General features: G+C 35.8%; 1 protein-coding gene across 1 annotated transcript in view; it reads right to left on the bottom strand.

Moving 5' to 3' along the window:
* Positions 1-19,187, bottom strand: part of SCFD1 (sec1 family domain containing 1) — a 43,642-nt gene that overhangs the window by 16,416 nt on the left and 8,039 nt on the right. The window contains exons 7-15 of the mRNA XM_035327737.1: positions 18,204-18,293; positions 16,975-17,030; positions 15,989-16,074; positions 14,047-14,146; positions 10,598-10,737; positions 9,610-9,700; positions 9,195-9,268; positions 8,546-8,627; positions 2,727-2,823 (exon numbers count right to left, since the gene is read on the bottom strand). Coding sequence (XP_035183628.1) covers positions 2,727-2,823; positions 8,546-8,627; positions 9,195-9,268; positions 9,610-9,700; positions 10,598-10,737; positions 14,047-14,146; positions 15,989-16,074; positions 16,975-17,030; positions 18,204-18,293 — 816 coding nt within the window. The remainder of the gene's footprint in view (positions 1-2,726; positions 2,824-8,545; positions 8,628-9,194; positions 9,269-9,609; positions 9,701-10,597; positions 10,738-14,046; positions 14,147-15,988; positions 16,075-16,974; positions 17,031-18,203; positions 18,294-19,187) is intronic.

The following is a 19,187-nucleotide window of genomic DNA, read 5'->3' on the forward strand; positions in this document are numbered from 1 at the left end:
AGGGAAGAAAAAGTATTTATTTTTTTCCCATTATGGACTGTAGATAATGACAGCAGGGATCACCTAGTCTAATATGCAACTTCTGTTTGTAAGGGAGCATATATTTAGTTTGGCAGAAGTTACGAATTCCACTTCTTAGTGACCACTGTCATAATGAACATTTATGAATTGGTACAATTCTTTTTCTGGGAAATAAGTTTTAAACAGTAAGCCAGAAGATCAAGAACCGAAAAAAAAAAATTGTATCACTGGAACTAAAAGCCAATGTACCAGTTTATAGGTTATGTCAATATTTTCTGGAACTTGACAGCATTTCCCATGCCCCCAAAACTCATGGAGGTCTCACTTAGACATGAGTGGGTGATATTTTCTCTTACCAAAAATAATGCATTTTTAAAAATAGTCTTTGATTATATCATGCACACTTACCTAAGTCTTAGGAAAACCACTCTTTCTGCCAAAAGTACTTGAAGCATACTGCTGACCTAAACCATAGCTATGATAAACAATGGTAAGGCTCAGAATGGCTGCCTGTAAAGCGTTGGCTTTTTTTCCTAAGCTATGGTCTGTGACAGCATGGAAGGCAGGAATGGTAAATATTCTGAAGAAAACTTGAGAAACCTAACATAGAACAACTCCTAAATTCAAAAACTAGCTGAAAGCCTTTAGGGTTACTGCTTGACTATTAGAGCAAAGCAAAACCAGTAACTTCAGTTTTACCATCACTGTAAGGCAGCTAATTGCCACAAGTAGTAAGTTACTTTAAGATAGTGAAAATGGGAGGCTGAAGCTGTTAGGTGGTCAAGTCTAAGTGCTATTGTGAAGGGCTTTGCAGATATTGTTCACAAGACAGGTATCCCACAGATAATACAAACAAGTAGATCACCACTGCAAGTGTTGGCAGACTTGAGGCATTAGTACTTCAAAACAAATGTTTGCTGCTGATACCTCACAGCAAATCACACAATTGGAAGCTGGTCAGTTTTACAAGATAGCATAGTCTAAAATAACCACAGTACCTAAATTTAAATCCTTTTGTTATATAAATGTCTTAAATCTAGGCAAAGCATATGAAATTCCACAGAGTTACTGTAAACATCTCAATATTTAACTTAGGAAGGGAAACCGTAGCTTGGATGTCTAATCTTTCTCTTGTGTAAACCCAAGATCTTTGTTAAATATTGATATGATACATCAAGCTTGGAAAACAATTAGATATATATTGCAATCTAAATATGCATAGAAAATGTGGGTTCAGGTAAAAAGTAATTGATCCAGTAGGATGTGCTGGCAAGCATAATCATGTCTGTTTTAATATATAATCATCAGCTGTTCATGCAAACGTTGGAGTTGAAATCAAAATAGTACACCAACAGCTAATTCTGACCATAGAAAAGGACTTTGTATTGTTGATCAACAGAAGTAAAGATTGTCCATATTCTTATTAGCTTCCTGTTAACAACAGATTTCTACTGAATTACAGATTGATATCTGACATTACAGATTTTCTGAAAGTTAGTTACTAATCTTGATCCAATGAGATCTGTAAATCTTTAGCTCAGGCTTCTACCAGCCATGTATGACTTCTACTGCCTTTTGACTCTATAGCACAGACACTAATAAAAGATTTTTAAAAATCAACAGGTTTTATGTGTATTCCTTCCTAGAGGAATCATTACAGAAACTCCAAGCATACATTATGTTCAGTATACAGCTACAAGACTGTACATGTAAACGTGCTATAACAAAACATTTACTTAAAGAGCACACTGGGAAAAGAGCAAGGACTTGGGGTCTCTAAAACGTTAAGGTTTGCCAATACACTTGCCAGTATTTCCTATTGTGCACAGGTCTGTATTCATAACCTAACTTTTACAAGCTTCTGCAGGTTATTTTGTTCCAGCTGACTGCCACTGGATCCCACTGGAATCCAATACAGCGTTGTGACATACTTCACATTGTGAAAGGCTGCAATGACAGTTACGTGAGGCCACTGCCTCTGTGCTATGATACCACAAAAAGCCAAGAACCCAAGCCAAGAACCCATTCTGGTCTCAGCTCAGAAAGGCCCCTAGCAACTCTTGATGACAGAACCTGAGCATCATCCAGTGTGTAAAGCTTTGTTATGTATGAGCCATATACGAAACAGCTGTAACGCTCTGCTTCTAGATGATGAAAATGGACATGCCACAGCTGGGTCAAGGCATATAAAACCTCAGCGGGGTCTTTCAGCCAACCGGCCAATTTATGTCTTGGTTCCCTTCTCTACACCTTCTCACACCCCCTTTTTTTTTTCCCCTCACACAGACAAAAGCTACAGACACCACTACTCCTTGACCTAACCAAATCCTATGAGTTGCCCTGTTCCATTGTGGTTTTACAACAGATGCATTCCAAAACATCCAGTGGGATTCTAAAGAACCAGGACTGTTCAGAGCACACAATTCCATGCTGTATTAGTAAATACTGGAGAAGCACAAAAGTTAAAATCTTTTGATCTTTAGAAACAAGGGGTTAGGAATGGATTTTAACGGAGCTAAAGAAGTTGCCAGTATTTTGGAAATTACTCAGCCTAGTAATTAACTCTCTAGACTGCTACTAAAACCAGTAAAAAGCTCTTTCCTTTACACATCTTGCACAGCTTGCGTATACGTTCTTTATAGCGTGTACAGGCTTACTGCATCTCTTAACAATGTTTACGCAAAGTTCTGATTTGAAGTACTCACCATCTGGGTCAGAAATCATGTCCAGGAGAGATTTATCCAAAGTGGATTTGCTCATTATTTTTTCCTCATATTCAAAATACACGTCCAGCTTTCTAGCCTGTTTAAGAGTAAGTGTTAGGATTAACATCTTCACACTGTGAAGAATATTTCTTTCCTCTTTAAAAAGGTATATAGTTTTAGTTACCAAGACTGTTTTTAGAAAATTATTTTTAAGTAAATTGCCAGAAAAAATAACTAATGCTTGCCTTTATCAACTCCAGAAAATTGATACTTATGTAATTCTCACATTAGAAGCGAAAATGCAAGTTAAGCAAATTGTTAAGAGGTCTGACATGCAAATATTCAACTGGAAGAGGAGCTTTGTTTTCAACTATGCTTTTGCTGTAGCTGACAACTACGTGCCATCATAAATAGTATTACACTGTAGTAAGATAACTAACGTTCAAGTGAATATTATGTCAAACATATGCTGAACATCAAGTCTCTCCATCAACAAGACTATTACTCAATGCAGGCAAACACAAGAAACTCCTGAATACAGTAAGGCATCATTCCAGAGAAAAGTTGGCAGCTTTCCATTCCAATCTAAAGGGTTGGTACAAAATAACTATTCATTCTCACTAAAGATGGAAAACTTCATAATTAGGTTATCTGGCTCACACTGGAAACCAAGCTGCTCATTACACTATGACATACTTGTCACTTGCAATCACATCAATCACATGCAGACCAGGTTACCCCCCGCCCCCCTTTTTATTTTTAGGAAGGATGTCACAGGTACTGCATGGAATTAATGAGGCAAAGGCTTTATGGAAGACCTCACGTGACCATGCAACTAATGACTGCATTACAACGCATCTGCACAAACAGCCAAGCTTTGGCAATCAGCTTATGGAGGTAGCCCCTTGCTTCCCAGTATTATATACATAACAATTCCATTTCTCATTCACCATCTACTGCACGCACCAAGAAAAGTGGTTACTTGCAGTAGAGCAACTTAAATTAAAACTTTTCGTGGAAATTGTACTAGCACCTTCTAAAAGATAACTATCTCTGAGGATAACAGTTACCGTGAAGTGTGCTGAAGAACTGACCACTCGCTACTTTGAGGGGCTGAAGGACGTCGTCTTTTGTTTGTCATAATGACAACAATTACACAGAAGGTGTATGAAGTGACAAAAAAAGGAGGTGGAGCTTCTTTCAAGCTGTATTTGCCTTGAGCTCTAATATTAGAAGAGCAGTCACAGCTGTATTTTGGTAGTTACACTGTGTAAAGACTTGCATTAATAACAACTTATTTAGGTGAAAGATAAAGTGATTTTCAGTGGTTACAGTGCACTGCTTTAAAGTGGATAGAAGTGAACTACTAGCCTTCTTCCAGGTCCCTACTTCAGGTGTAATTTGGTGTCTGGCATGTCAGGCAAGTTCTGTGACTCCTCTCCATGGTACTGTACAATTCTATAGTTCTTGTTTGTGTTACAGTTTCCTTAACTGCTTCTGGAGAGAAACAACTGCAAAGAAGCCACCCCAATTTTTCTAGTCTTTCCATTACTTGCTTTCTGTGTTTTAAATACATTTGTAGCCCCTCATAAGGGGTTGAAGTCAATGTTTTTAAGTTTAAAATATTTTTTCCCAGACAAAAGGCATCCAACAAACAAAGGATTGTCATGAAATCTGGAAACTTCATCTTATTAAGATAAAAATATTGTTGAATTTGGCAGCACCTCTGTTATCTTAGCTGGTGTTCTGTTTAAGACAAATTTATTCAGATGGCATCTAAAACTATACAACATAAAAATATATTAATATATTTGTTTACAGATCAACTTTTAAATAAAATGATATAATTTAAACATGAGATACTTTAAATTATAAGAGCAGATTTACAGTTGTTAACTTATTTTGAGCACAAAATACTTAAAATTCTTCTCAGCTATGTGCCACTTTGTGATTGTTTAGCTAAGACTACCAAACAAAACAGACTACCTGCAGCTAAAAAAAACTCACTGGTTGCATATATTCACTACGTTTAGAGCCTGAACAGAAACATTAACGGTACATGTACTCTCTTAAAAAATTTGGACAATTACTTTCAGAGAATGAACTTAGCACTGTTTGGGCAAAAGAAACAGACTGGAAATCCTGAAAAACTGAGTTCCCTTATGTCTGTCCACAGTTGGGACACCAGAGCCCTAGCAATAAGCACTAACATAAAATTTTCAATACTTTTGCTGATGCGACATAAGCATGAACTAGCGAGATGGATCAATAGGGTGAGTCCACTCAGCTCCTTCATCGGTAGGTAACTAACCAAGGTTGCTAGCAAAGGCAGTATTTTTCTTACACATGTATGCTAGGAATTAGATGGACTACATAGAAAATTTCACATGGAGTACTGAATAGCCTTAAACATTAGTAGTTAGCTTTTGACGGATTTCCCAGACATGCCACATCAAGGAGAAAGTTACTTTCCAAAGCGCCACCTGTTCTAAGAAGCGCTGCTAAGAAGCAGTTGTTCCATTTAAGTAAGTGCCATTTTGCTCTTGTGAGAAACTCCCAGAGATGCCGGGAGAAAAAGCTGGGGAATAAGAGCTAAACAATCCTGGAGGTTCAATCACAGAATCATTTAGGTTGGCAAAGACCTCTAGGATCATCAATTCCAATAGGACAAGACAGCAAGGAAGAGGTTCTTACGGGTGCCATTCCTTTCCTGCCTCCTGCTCTTCATTTCCTAATGTGACATCTTGTTCCATGCTAACACCATTCAGCAGACCTTTCTGGTTTCAATTCAGGGACAAGATCTTTATTGTAGTTAAAGCTCCACAAGGGTGGGTGTGGGTGGGTGTGTAAGCTTCCAACTTAGCATCTCTAGAAATAAGCTGTTAATAAGCCAAATTTTATTTTAGGCTAAGTTACTGAGACACAAGGGAATCTCCACCTGAGTGTGGAACACCAAAAGAGGCATAAAATTCCTTCACTTTTAAGCAGAAGAGTGGAAGCAGAATCCACTGAAATCTCTTACAAAGTCATTTTTGTAAGGATTTGTAGGAGACTCTTTATCCTCTTTACAGTACAAAGGTACTTCCTTTATGAGAGTTAGAACATGCAGAAGACGACAATACACGTATCTTTAATTAGTGGAAGGAATTTCTAAAATATACTGACAGAAAACAGCTAGAAATAACAGCCCACAAAAATCAATGGAAAGCATGCAGCTAGTCAGGTAATTGTAGCCTGCTCCTATCAGGATGAAGAGGAGCTTTAGGAGAAGGCTGGAGGTGGCAGCCGGAGCCACTTCCCTTTGACTGAACTGTACCAAGCTACCCACAGAATAATGAAGGAAAGGTGACTGCAACTGAACTCAGAAAATACTCTCATTTCCTGGGAATTTACTTAATTATCAGTTTTGAATTACAGAGAACTGGCCTAGACCACCGTGATATGTATATCTTATTACATATACGTTTTCTGTTCACGTGGCAAGACAAAACAGAACCGTTAAAATAGTGGAATTCTTCTACAAGGTATGTAATGGATAATTGGGAAGGCCATCCAGATAATGAAGTTATTCAAAGTATCAGGCCTTGAGATCAAGTAAAACTGGAGAAACACAATAAGAAAATCATGTAGGTATTCAACAAAACCCTAACGTGAACAAGTGTTAGTAATCTGAGACAGATTAATCATTAATTTAAAATCCACAACTTAAATTCATAGGTACAGAATTCCAGCAATGATAACCTACCCCTCTCTGCATTTGTTTTAGAAAAGCAAAAGTGTACATGCCATAATTCGACATACTTCAGTAATCCAAGCATTCATAGGAGACATGCGAACGTGTATTACTTGAAACTCGGAAGTAGGTAGAAAGATACCCATAGTTATGGTCTTAAAATTGTTAACAGTTGGGTACAGTCCTTCAGTCCCCAGCTTCTTCAGAGAAAAAACAATCAATGCAAAACAAGGATGCCTTTGTTCTAAGTGTTGACAATAAGTAGTTGATGATTCATTTAGTGCAGAAAGTGATGCATTCTTTCCGTCATTTCACTAAACGCGAATTTGCCAGAAAACTGCCAGGACCTTTGATTATGTGATTAATTTCTGGTTTCCTCTTGCTGTGTCTTAGAAAATGATCCAAGACCACATGGAAAGCAAATGTAAACTGAGCACTAAAGAAAAATTAAACTCCGTCTAATTAGAGGACGTCTCATAGCATTCTTTGCACTGATTCTCATACATTTAAGAAGAAAAAAGTTCAAATATTTACTGTAATTAAAAAAAAAAACATAATGGGCAATGCAAAGAATCTATTTTAAAGTCTGAAGGTACTTCAAAATCATTTTAAAAGTGAAAATAAAATAACCTGAAGAAAATCATGGTGCCTCGCTAGCTCCTCGAGACCTGGGCACATGTCAAAAAAATTACCTTATCCTGATGTGGTTTCTGTATTTAACCAAATATAAAACTTGTTTTACCACAGCCTCAAGGTGCCATCAGAATTTCTTTAAGAAGTACTGGCTGAAATACTGTTTTTTTGTGAAAATATGTCTGAGGAGTGCATGAGGTAACATCTCATCCTGCATTTTAAAATTCCACAGCTTGAGTTAGAAAAATGCTTTCTCTAACACTGGAGAGTAAAAAGAGGGGAGAAAACAGACAGGACAGAGGAAGTGGAAGAAATTCTACAATAATTAGTGAAAAGGCTTTTCTGTTGGTAAATTCCAATGGAAAAAAACTGCATTGGCCTGAGTTTAAATAGTTCCTAAGTGTTTGGAGAAGAAGGAAGTCATTCTTTCTAAATCAGAAGAAAATGATAAAAGACAAATGCATCATCAACATACTGAAGGACCTGCATTCCCATTTGTCTCACAAACTTCTTTGACAGCTATACAGTAAGAAGGTAAGGAGCCTGAACACTTTGCAGGATGAGAATTAAGAATCATCTACGGAGAAATAAATCATCACTCCCTGGGAGCTCTTGTAGTAGCAGGCTCCTATCAGAGGAGGGAGCCTAAGGGCTAGTACTAGAGGGCTACAGCAGCAGGACACAAAAGTAACTCCTTCTACCTCTCCGTAATGGAAAAGCATGTCACTGCCACCCAATCAAGAAAGAACATGCGTATCTGACTGTTGCCAAGAGGACATTGTTGTTCAAAACTGATTTTACTTCCATTCCACATCCTACTCTGAAACCCGTCTTCTGCCTGACAAATTGTAAATAAAGTAATGCTGGTGTAGGCCTGTTCTTACTTTCATTACAAGAGCAGCACAGACTTAAGCAGGGAAGAGGACAAACATCCTTCTTCTTAAGTGTTTAAATTATGCACAGGACATATCTAACACAGGCCCTGCTGGAAAGACCAGTTTAGTAACTTGCATCATTACTGCCACACCCCTGGGTATCATTTTCATTTGGTGAACAGTAAACAGTACTCTTGTGATAAGCACACACAGAAGAGAAAATGAATGCTTAGACTCAAATCATAATTTACCATGACATGTCTCTAAAATAAACCAAACACTTCCATCGTAAACTTATTTTAGAAAGAATTTAACTCAAAATAAAGGTTGTAGCCATCATAAAAAGATGAGAGTGTAGTAGTAAATTCCAATACAAAGAAATTGTATTCACTTTTCATGCACAGACATTTAAAACCCATTCCCTCTCACCCTTCAACACTAAGTAACGTTATACAGTCCTTTTTGTAAGAGGTGGCAGAGTTGAGAAGGTTCACTTTCCTATCTTGCTTCATTTGGTCAAAAATATTGCTCCAGGCAAGAAGCATCTTACAGAAAATCAAGTCAGAGAGTAATCCTACCTTTATGTGCTCCAAAACAGCTGTTGCAACATTTGTATGAAGATCAATGAGCCTCTTCTTTTCCAGAAGTTCTGGAAGAGAGCTGAAAAGATTAAATACAAACTAACCTGCTGAGTAGTACCAGACACATGCTGGATCTTACAGAACATTGGACATCAAAATAATTATCATTCCTTTTCCCTTCTGATTTGGGCCTGAGTGAAGGGCAGAAAACTGAACATCTCCCTTCTCCAAGGCAGTAGTGTAATGAAAAACAGGTTTACAATTAGGAACAAGTCTAAACCTCAGTCTTCTAATGTCATTCAAAGTGGTTAGGAATACAGAAGCAGGAGAATACATTTCCCTTGCAGAGTTTGTAAGCAAATCTATGATCATTCAGCATTGCTGAGGAAACATTCCAAAGCCATGTTTAGAGGCCTAACATGCACATGCCGTGGAAGTTGCATGCACAACTACTTGTAAAGGATGCGGTCTTTAACTTTACCACCATTTAAGTTTTATTATTGAGCTGAATAGCCTATTTTAAAAACTATTTATTTCAAAGGATATCAAAAGTGAAATGACAGAAGGAAATATAAATTGTTCCCAATTCATTGAAAAATAATGCATTATTTTATTTATTATTTAACTAAGTTATTATTTAACTTACCTAACAGCTGACGTTAGTTTAGCTGTATTGTCAGAAAGCATGCTTATTGCTCCTTCATCCTCCCCTTCTATACCCTGGTTTTGAGGAATGGTTTGGAAAGAGGAATGAAAATAATTGTAAGCATGAAAATACTGCATCAAAATACAGTCAGTGCACTCAGAACCTATTTTCTCATAGCGATAATAAAGTCTGGATTGTATTTTACAGTTATTATGGAAGTTACATAAATGTAATGTCAATACATGCAAGAAAATGAACTTTCTCATAAATTATGGTACTTACAGTCCTATACTTAAGTTTACATTACGCCTAAGACTCAGCATGCACTGTTTTTTTTTTAATTTTATTTTTTGCAACTGGTGTAGTATGCTGAGCATCTATTAGGCTTTAGATAAAGTGCAAATATAAACCTTACCATGATACTTTTAAGTCTTTTGACTTCATCTTCTTGGGCTCTGTAGGATTCCAGTTCTTGTTGAACAGACTCAGCTACCTCTGGAAAAGGACTAATGCAACACTCTGCATTAGGCTCAGTTAAATCAACAAATTGAAACACTAGAACCAGACATGTTATATGACATTTTCAGGATGGTCTTGAAAATGTCAGAAGATTCAATACACGCATCATGACACAAAATGTCAGAAATATTAATACATGCATCATGCAGCATTATCAAGTCAGTGAGCAGAGTGACATCTTACTGTTTACTTAAACTAAGACACGTACTCACTGCATTGAATATTTTTATGTAATTTTGATAAAAATAGTTTCATGCTCTGTATCAAAAAGCAGGTACAATGAACGATACAATGATCATTCCATAAAGAAATAAATCTTCACAAATCTTCCCAAAAAGCTTAAAAAAGAATTACCATAATATGAAGGATACTTTAAATTTATACCCTCCTCACCATTTCTATTTTTCTTAAAATTTTCTACAGGAATTAGTTTTACATGTAGCAAATTCTCCCCCTAAAATTTAATACTTAGTGAAACACATAGCACAGGCCATATAAGTCACAATGGTTCTTTCTTTAAATTCAGTAGCCTTATAGGCAGACAGAACTTCGTATAGATATTTGTTCATCTGGGTAAGGGTAAACACAGCACACTTTTCTATTTCTTTATGCACTTCCTAACCCAGAGCCCTTTGTGCTCTAAAAATATTCTAAAAATCCTGTTATTTGTACACTTAAAATTAGATTTAAATAGTGGAGCCTATTAAAAACAAACAAAACCCACCATACTAACATCGTAAGACGACAGAAAACTTCTCCAGGCACACACTCGGATTCCTGAGCCTCATCTGCAGTGCTGTGATATAATCAATATGCCCAAACAAACCCAGGAAAAATTCACTAACTGTCTAAATCAATATAACCTTTGTACCTATAAAGCTTACCTGCCCTTATGCTTCTGCCAAAATTTATCAGATGCAGTTAAATCATAGGATTTCTTATTTTTTTTCTTAGGTCTAGCACCTGCTGGAATACTTTCTGTTCCTGTTGATTCTTCCAAGTTCACTCTATTCAAATGGAAATCCTGAAATAAAAGAAGGAATCTTATGTAACTATTTGATAGTTTTTATTTATTTAATCAATCTTTTATACTCAATTATCTTCCAGAATATTTTCTAGAAAAAATAGTAACAATTATTTATTAACATTTTGTAAGAGGATGGTAAACAAATTATTAACTAGATAATAACAATAGCAATGTAAGAACTCAAAAATTACTTCCACTTACTGACAAGCCATCAAACAAAGCAACAAACATCAAGCAAAGACATCTGATTTGTCTTGCAAGCAACCTCCTTAAACTGAACCAAGAGACATACCGTTTTCTGTATAGAAAATAAATTATTTAGCAATAGCTGAACGCTCTAAATGCTCACACCAAAACATTAAAGTAGTGAAAGTTTCTGTGTTGCATACAAAAAGAAGTTTCTAAGGTTGAATTTCACTTACACAACTATAGCAAACTTATCAAAATTGCAAAGAAGCTCATGACATCAGCAATGGGAATGTTTACCATGAGGATTACTTAGATAAACCCTCACAGATCTTTCCCTGTCTTTTTAAACACTAGTGAAACAGTGTATGACAAAACAACAGATTGCAACAAAGCTGCTATTTCTCCATATAGTTTTTCTTCTTCCACAGATACACAAACCTAGAAACTATGTCTTTTAGCTAGATGACAGTTATGCTCATGTACTGTGTCACCACACTGCTTCCTGTATACCTCTTGTTCCTTTCCCCCATTACTTTAGCCAGGGACAGTAAAACCCCTCCGGTTTTCAACACAGAGGTTAGCAAGTATCCTATTGCTGACTTTAACCCTTTTGAAGAACGTTTAAAGTTTCAGAGGTGGTCTTTGCTTGGCAAATAACGATAAAATGAGTTATATAACAATATAACTTTACAGGAACTGTCAAGAATCTTTTAGAATGTGTTATTTTTTCCAGAAATAAAACTCCATTTTATTATGTTCATTACAGTCGATCACATTAAGTGAAATTTTCAAATAAAAACAATTTAAAAATGTTTCTAGTTATCACTTGGCAAAGTTCACACTTAGTATTTCATTCTCAATCATCCATGCCTATATATAAGCAAAACCAAGTAGCTACTCAAAGGAAGCACATGCAGTCAATGGGTAGAAACCTCATCTTACACACAGCATGCTCAAAGCTTCAGTAAAAAATAGGGTATTTTTAATGTATATTTGTTCCACTACACAGTGAGATCTATGTTTTGGCTCAATTTAGCTCACCAGTGACCTGAGTTTCCCAGTTAGTTCTGGCAGTGACAGGTTTTACCAAAATGATTGATTCCAGTTCCCCTCCTTCGACCTCCATGTTTTGTCTGTTAAAGGCCTTCTATCCGTGCCTCCCACTTTTCCGTAACTACTCCCAAGGGGTATTTTAGTTGGAAATGGGGATCTCTGCATACAAGTCTGTGTATGTGTAGAAATACCATCATTACTATTTCAAATGACACAGCACACCATTTTGTGGCTTGCTTAGTATTTAGTTCAACACTCCACAGAATTCCTGGGCTATCGTAACTGAGAGCTTAAATGTAAAACAATTTATCTGGAAATACATTTTATGTAATTATCACCATTTTCAATTCCAATTTATGGCCTTTTGAAAGGCTACTGTGGTTACTTCATGAAATATTATGCTCAGTCTGCAAAGAACTTGGAACGCTTGCCTTTAAGGTGAATAACTTGAGTGGTTTTTAAATTAAACTTTTGCCCTTGTCATGGAATCACAGGCCACTTGGTTACAATTTTATTATATAAATTCATAATCCTATCAACTCAGTCAAAAATGAAAGGCAACATGCAACATTTAACAAGTTGTTCTAGGGAAACTACTAAAGCCTGATGCAGTACAGGTAAGTTTCCAACAATCCTCAAATTATTCTCCTAGTGTTCTTCCAATACCTCTCCATATTTGCAGCAGTAGTTATCCTTAGTTTCCACTACATCTTTGATCCCTTTGTATCTTGATGTACCAAAGTCCTATCCCAACACATGCCTGATGCTAGCCAATGGTACTTTATATGTAGCAGCTCAGGAAGAGGCAAGTAGGCAGAGCATGGCACGTATTTACTAGCTAGTCAGCAAGCATTTGCTTATTAAATGGCTCACAGGCAACAAACAAGTGTTGACAGTAAGAGCTGACTTTATGCAATAGCATCTGCACCTGTAAAATTCTAATTTGGGTCTCCATTCTCTACTCCTTCACTGATTTTCAAAAGAAAACTGTAGAAATGCAGTATTTCCATTTGCCGGTCTCCAGACAGTTCAACAGTTATTGGGGAAAAACAGCGCAAACCACGCTTTTCTCATATAGGCCTTTCCTAAAGAAAACAGGCCAAAAGATGTTTATTTGTAAAAACATCTTTTAGGTTAAGAGGAGAGGACTGTTCAAAACGAATGTATTACATAAAATAGAATTTAGAAGTGTCATAAGCCATCCAATATCTGCTAAAAAAATCTTCGTTGCAACAATACAATTTTCTAGACAACACTGTACATACGACTAGTTCACAACCAACTACAAACACAATTATATCGACACAGGTGCATGTGCATATCTGACATCTTCTAACTGCCTCAATAATAAAACCAAATTATTTTTCAAAGCTATGCTTTGAAATGATTTGCGTGACCAACTCCAGTGAATAAAAAAGCATCCAGAAAGTAATTATTCTTACTCATATCTTGTATTAATTACACTGTAACTAGGTATGAAATGCACAAATAGCAAATAGGTACATAGTATTTGCTTTCATTCAAGTAAATTTCCGCTAGTGGTTTTACAACATAAACTGAAGGAAATTGAAGGGTTTTAAGGCTATTTTCATTTGAAAATAAATAAATAAATAAATCTATTTTAGATTCCTCACAGCATGGTCATATCACTTGGCACCTCTATACTGAGCATCTACACCATCTTGTGGAGAAAATCAAACACAGATATTTTTGAAATACAAAGTAATACTAAAATCAGCTTTAAAATTCTTTATAAGCATTTTTCAAAAAGAAATTCAATTTATGGAATTTTGAGTTAACATAAAAGATCATGAACTACTCGAGAATAATCTAGGATTGCTGAATTACCCAACTTATGATAATATCAAACTTTCAACTTTATAATAATTTTAGAAGTTATTCCTACATAAACCTTCTCAAAAAACATTCCAAGTTGTTTTTAACTAAACAACTTTCAAATAAAAGACACAACACAGATTTTTGAATTAGAGAAAATTTGGTACTAAGTTTAATAACAAGCTGAGTGAAAAAATATTTTGGTAACAAAATCAGATTTATTCTTACCAGAACATCATGCACTAAAGCTTGGTATGTCCAAGTATGATGTAGAGGAGTTGCTAAATCTATGTTTCTGTCAACAAGGACTAATAGGGGCCTTTGGAAGCTGAAAAGATGACACTGCATTAGTACTTCTTTAAACATGTTCAGAACATTCCAGTAACATCTTGACTGTGATCAGCTACTTTCTACACTGCACTTTAAGTTAAAAGCCAAATTCCCTACTGCAGAATCTCTCCATCCTTCTCCCGAAGTGTCTGGAGCTGTTCAGTGCCAGAAATTCCACGAACCAGTGTCTTATTAACGATAAAAAACTTATTTAATTTTGTACTAAGCAAGATTACTATGCGTACTTTTAAACAGAAGTCAAAATACCAACCAGTAACTAGCTTAAGTATTAACTAATATGGTTTTGTGTGGATACACATCTGAGTTCTAAACAAGTGTTAAACGTAAGAGCTTGAATGGGTCATATTTTATCTTAATCCCCATTACATACCTCAAATACAAAATCCCTCTCTCAACAGTTTGCATTCATTTTTCCTCTTTGCTTGTATTAAAGTCCATAAAGAAAAGATTATGAACTCATGAGATGCATTATGGTAACTGCATCAATACTCAACTTTATGTAGGAAAAAAAAAAAATCCAGACATGCCTAAATACCTGGGCTTATAGCTACATGAAAAAATTATAGCGAAGATAGAATGCTGTGAATTTACAGACCATTGGTGTATCCATTTCCCTAAAGCACGTTAATCCTACAATAAATGTGACAGCTAAATTACAGTGTATTTGAACAGAGTAAAGGCATGTTAATTCCATGCTCTGGGTTTCCTTGCAATAAAGTATTTTCATGTAGATATATATAATCTCAAGAGCCTTAGTCACCTGCTTGTATCATTCTGAAAAGCAAACTCGAGATCTGAAGACATTTAACTGTAAAGGTACTTCCTTTGCTTTGTATCTTGATCTTCTGAGGGTAATAATGCTATCCTATCAAAAAATAACAAGCCATCCTTCTGAAGGAAGAACAATGCTTACAGTTCGGTTCCCATGAAAATCAGGGAACCAGTATTTCACAACTATTCTCTCTCCTAATGGTTTTCAACCTCATTTTATTTTGCCACATGAAGTTTTTTTTTGTCTTCTACCAAAGTTCTGCTTTGCATGAGATAAAAATATGTAATGACTGTTTTATATCCAGTTAGGAGATCATAACCATTGCCTTCAGCTACAGTCTTCCCAATATATCTCCTTACCTTTTCACGTGCAGTGAAAACTACCATAATATACTTTTCTAAGGCAGCCTGTCAAGTATTCAAACTACCTGTCAGCAAAGAGATGTAGGGCAGGCGACTGAGAACACATTTCAGATGCACGAAAGCACCTGCAACGTCTTTTCCCAGCCCTGTTTTCCCTCATACAAATTAAATGCTGATGACCATCCTTAATTGTCTAATTATCCAGCTGCCAGTCCTTATGCAGTCCTCCTCAGGTAGATACAGAGATCAGCTGAAAAAAATTTGCTTTTGATGTAACTACAACTGACAGCTCATAAGTGAGAAAATGGGTATTTCCTCCTTTATAATGGACTAAAGATTGATAACAGGTATGTTCAGACATGCAGCTGCACATCCTGGTACTGCAAACTGAGTATAATAGCAGGGGCTACATTTAGAGTGGGAACAAAACTGTCTGCTTCATTAAATGATTTTTGATTCACTGTCTTAGGACTGTACGTTTTTTTTCATCACAAGTTTCCAACCCAGTTATACTAAGAAGAGATAGGTAATCTTACTTAGAAGTACAGCTAGTTCCGTTAATACAAAATTTAAATCTAATCCTTGTAAGTAGTTTTCACCATACAGTGGTGACTTATCCTAATAAGATGTTTCTGACAACTTAACTATGAAGAATAAAAATACGTAGTTATTACTAATACCATACCTGAACTGGCCAGCTCCAAGTGTATCACCTGTAAAAAGACTGTTCCTGGCATCTCTTAGATTCTCTCTGAGCTTCTTATCTAATTTCTGTGGGGAAAAAAAACACAAACAGCTTTTAACAAACCAATGGCTTCTACACTTCTTTATCTGATCAACATGTTAAGACTGTGCTGGTTTTGTAATTTTTAAGTGTCTTAGCTGCAGGAAATCTACGTCAACTGCACAGTAGACCTGGCCCCCAAGAAATCTCTTCCTTCTTTTTTCTCCCTCCTGCATTTATATCTAGATTCAGGACTGCACAGAAGATAATACTTTATGTCCACTAATATCCCTCTCAGGCAATATCCCTCTCACTCTTTCTCTAAACACATTAATGAAAAAAAAGGCCATCAGGAGGCACCAAAGGGGAACCATGGTAGAAGCAGAAAATTGGACTGTCAGACACTGCCACAGTAAGCATCTCAAAAATTGTGACTACCCCCAGTATGAATGCATGCAGACTAAATGCTTACATTTTATCAACATTAAGGCTTCACTAATGAAGAAAGATGTGAGGAAGATGGAAGAAATGAAGCACAGTGATCTTCCCTAGCGAAGACAGTGCTGTAGTGATTTTTAATTGTGATTTAGTTTGGCAATTTCCTTCCTATTTGATGATCAAATTTACTTTGAAACAGTAAAAATGTCTTGTAACTCTGGAGTTTCTCAGTAAGGTAGATAAAAATTTCTTACTTAGACATACAGAAAAAAAATCATTCTGATTTAAGTTTCTTAACAACGGATTGCACAATTTTACAATTTCTACAGATGAGTTCCATGGTACTAAAATCAGAAAGAAAAACTGGTGTATCTATTTCCAATTTTATTTCCTTCAGAACGAAAAAGCTACAATACTACTACATCTCTATGTGGCACTGAGAAAAGCAAATAAAATGTTAGCAAAGTTTTATAACAATGATATTTACTTAGAAAATAATCATTCCTTACCACTGCCACCATTTCAGCTGCAGTTCCTCTTGAGCATCTGATTATAGGAATAGCTCCTAATAAAAGATATATTGACTTCCACTTGCATTATAATTTCAAGATTATATGTTAGTGTACTTTTCATAAAAACAAATTTTAGTAACATTTTGAAATGAAAAATTTCAAGTGGACAATACCAATTCTGTATTAAATTTTTCTTTTTCAGACTTATCTGTGAAACCAAAAATACTACATAGAAATATATTACATGAAGTTGTACAAAAGTAACTGAATACCTCATGAATGAATTTATGAAAGGTATAGTGTACTCTAGAACAACAGCTAACATACTGAGAATTGCTCAAATAAACTCTCATTATGGAAGCATTAAAACTTAGTTTCAAAAGACTATAAGTCACTTGAAAAAAACAGTAAGTAATACCACAACAGCAAACACAAAATAATATATCAGTTAATATAATATCTCACTGCAGGGGAACGTTATTTTCAAAAGCATATTTACACTGGATTTCAGGTTTCAAAATCTTTAGCTACTGTACCCCACTGACCTATATAAATATGAAAATCAAATACCATAAGTTTAAGTGTCTGTGTAAAAGGGCCTTAACTGGTATCATGTTAGCACTTGGAAGAATCCAGTTGGTTCAAGGGAACTTGTCTTGAACAGACTGCCCCACAGTCACCCCAAACTCTCTTGAAGGATTATTATCTCAGATTCACTGATCTCAGTGAGAACTTACATTAGATGTTGCCACTATGAAAACTGTACGAAATAAGCAACAATAAAATTCACAATAATGTAAGTAAATTTCATCTATCTTCCTACTCCAGGAATTATTTAAGTTAGATCCTTGCAGGGTTTGTGTGATGTTTTTTGTGTTTTTTTTTTTTGAGCTGCAAATCCAAACTCCTAGCACTGCTGACCTACAGTGCAAACTACAATTTTGTAAAACCAAAACCTTGTATTTCAGTATTCCTCACCCATTGATACTGAAGACTAAATGTATCTCCTCCCATGTTGGAGGGCTTTTATTTTCTTTTGCACTGATGCAGAGCAATAATTTTAGCAGGACCACTAAAGCTCTCAGCAAATTATTAAGATTTCTGTCACGTCTACTTCTGCCTTAACTCGGCTATATGAAACTACTAAGCTTCTAGCTACCATACTGAATATGGGTCTCTTCTAAAAAGAAGACATATTGAAAATATGCTAGAATTTGAAAACTTACCAAGCGTAACAAAAAAACAGAAGAGACTATCAACAATAGTGTCCATTATCGTTTCCATTTCGGTGTCTGTTATATCTGGTCTGTTAATGGCTAAAACAGCGTGGAAAGCAGTTAAAATCAGGGTTGAAGAATGAATGTGACATTAACACTGAGAAAGTGATCCTCTTCTTACCTAATGGCTGCTAACTGCCAACAGCTTTTGTTGCTGAAGATATCAAATTATTAAATGCCCCTCATCACTTGCATTGCTTTTTCCTCCCCTTTTTTCTCTTTTTTAAAGTAAAAAAACTATGGGAAAAAATACTTATTTCTCACTATCTACAGTCAAACTCTACACAAACTTTCCCCATTATCTCTAACAAAACTCTAACTTCTGGATTGAATTATTATTGTATTACTAGAAATCCCTCCTAGAAAACCACACCTTATGGAACAGGAATGGCCATCCTCTTGGAAATCACTTTTCAAATGTAAAATCCTCAAGAATTACCTATTTAATTTTAACCGCATACCATAATTCTCTTGTCTATATTTAAAGATTCTAAACCTTACAGAACCTCCTACAACGGACACCCCCACTTTTCTTAATAGATAAATATACCTTACATCTCCAGATTAAGAATAATGCCCAAGTTCCGAAACATTTCACACTATAAACAAAAACATTTCCCTCCCATATTTAGGTAAGACAAAGAATTGCTTAGCAACATTTCTATCAAATAATTAATACTGACAAGAACACAGTAGCGAAAATGAAACAACGAACCTAACGTTATCACAGGTCTCAAGCCAAGCACCTCAGGACTCATGCGATAAATGCCCTCCTCCTTTGTTTTAGTTACATTTAGGAAATACCTCAAATAATTACTTGCCTAATACTCTTTCTTCAAACAGGAACTCCAATGCTCTGAACATTAATAAGTCTCCCATCTAAAATTTATGCGTGGCCACTTATAATCATTCTCTAACATTAAAGGTGCTTTT

The sequence above is a fragment of the Oxyura jamaicensis genome, chromosome 5 (assembly GCF_011077185.1).
Source record: "Oxyura jamaicensis isolate SHBP4307 breed ruddy duck chromosome 5, BPBGC_Ojam_1.0, whole genome shotgun sequence".
In the NCBI taxonomy this organism is placed as follows: domain Eukaryota; kingdom Metazoa; phylum Chordata; class Aves; order Anseriformes; family Anatidae; genus Oxyura; species Oxyura jamaicensis.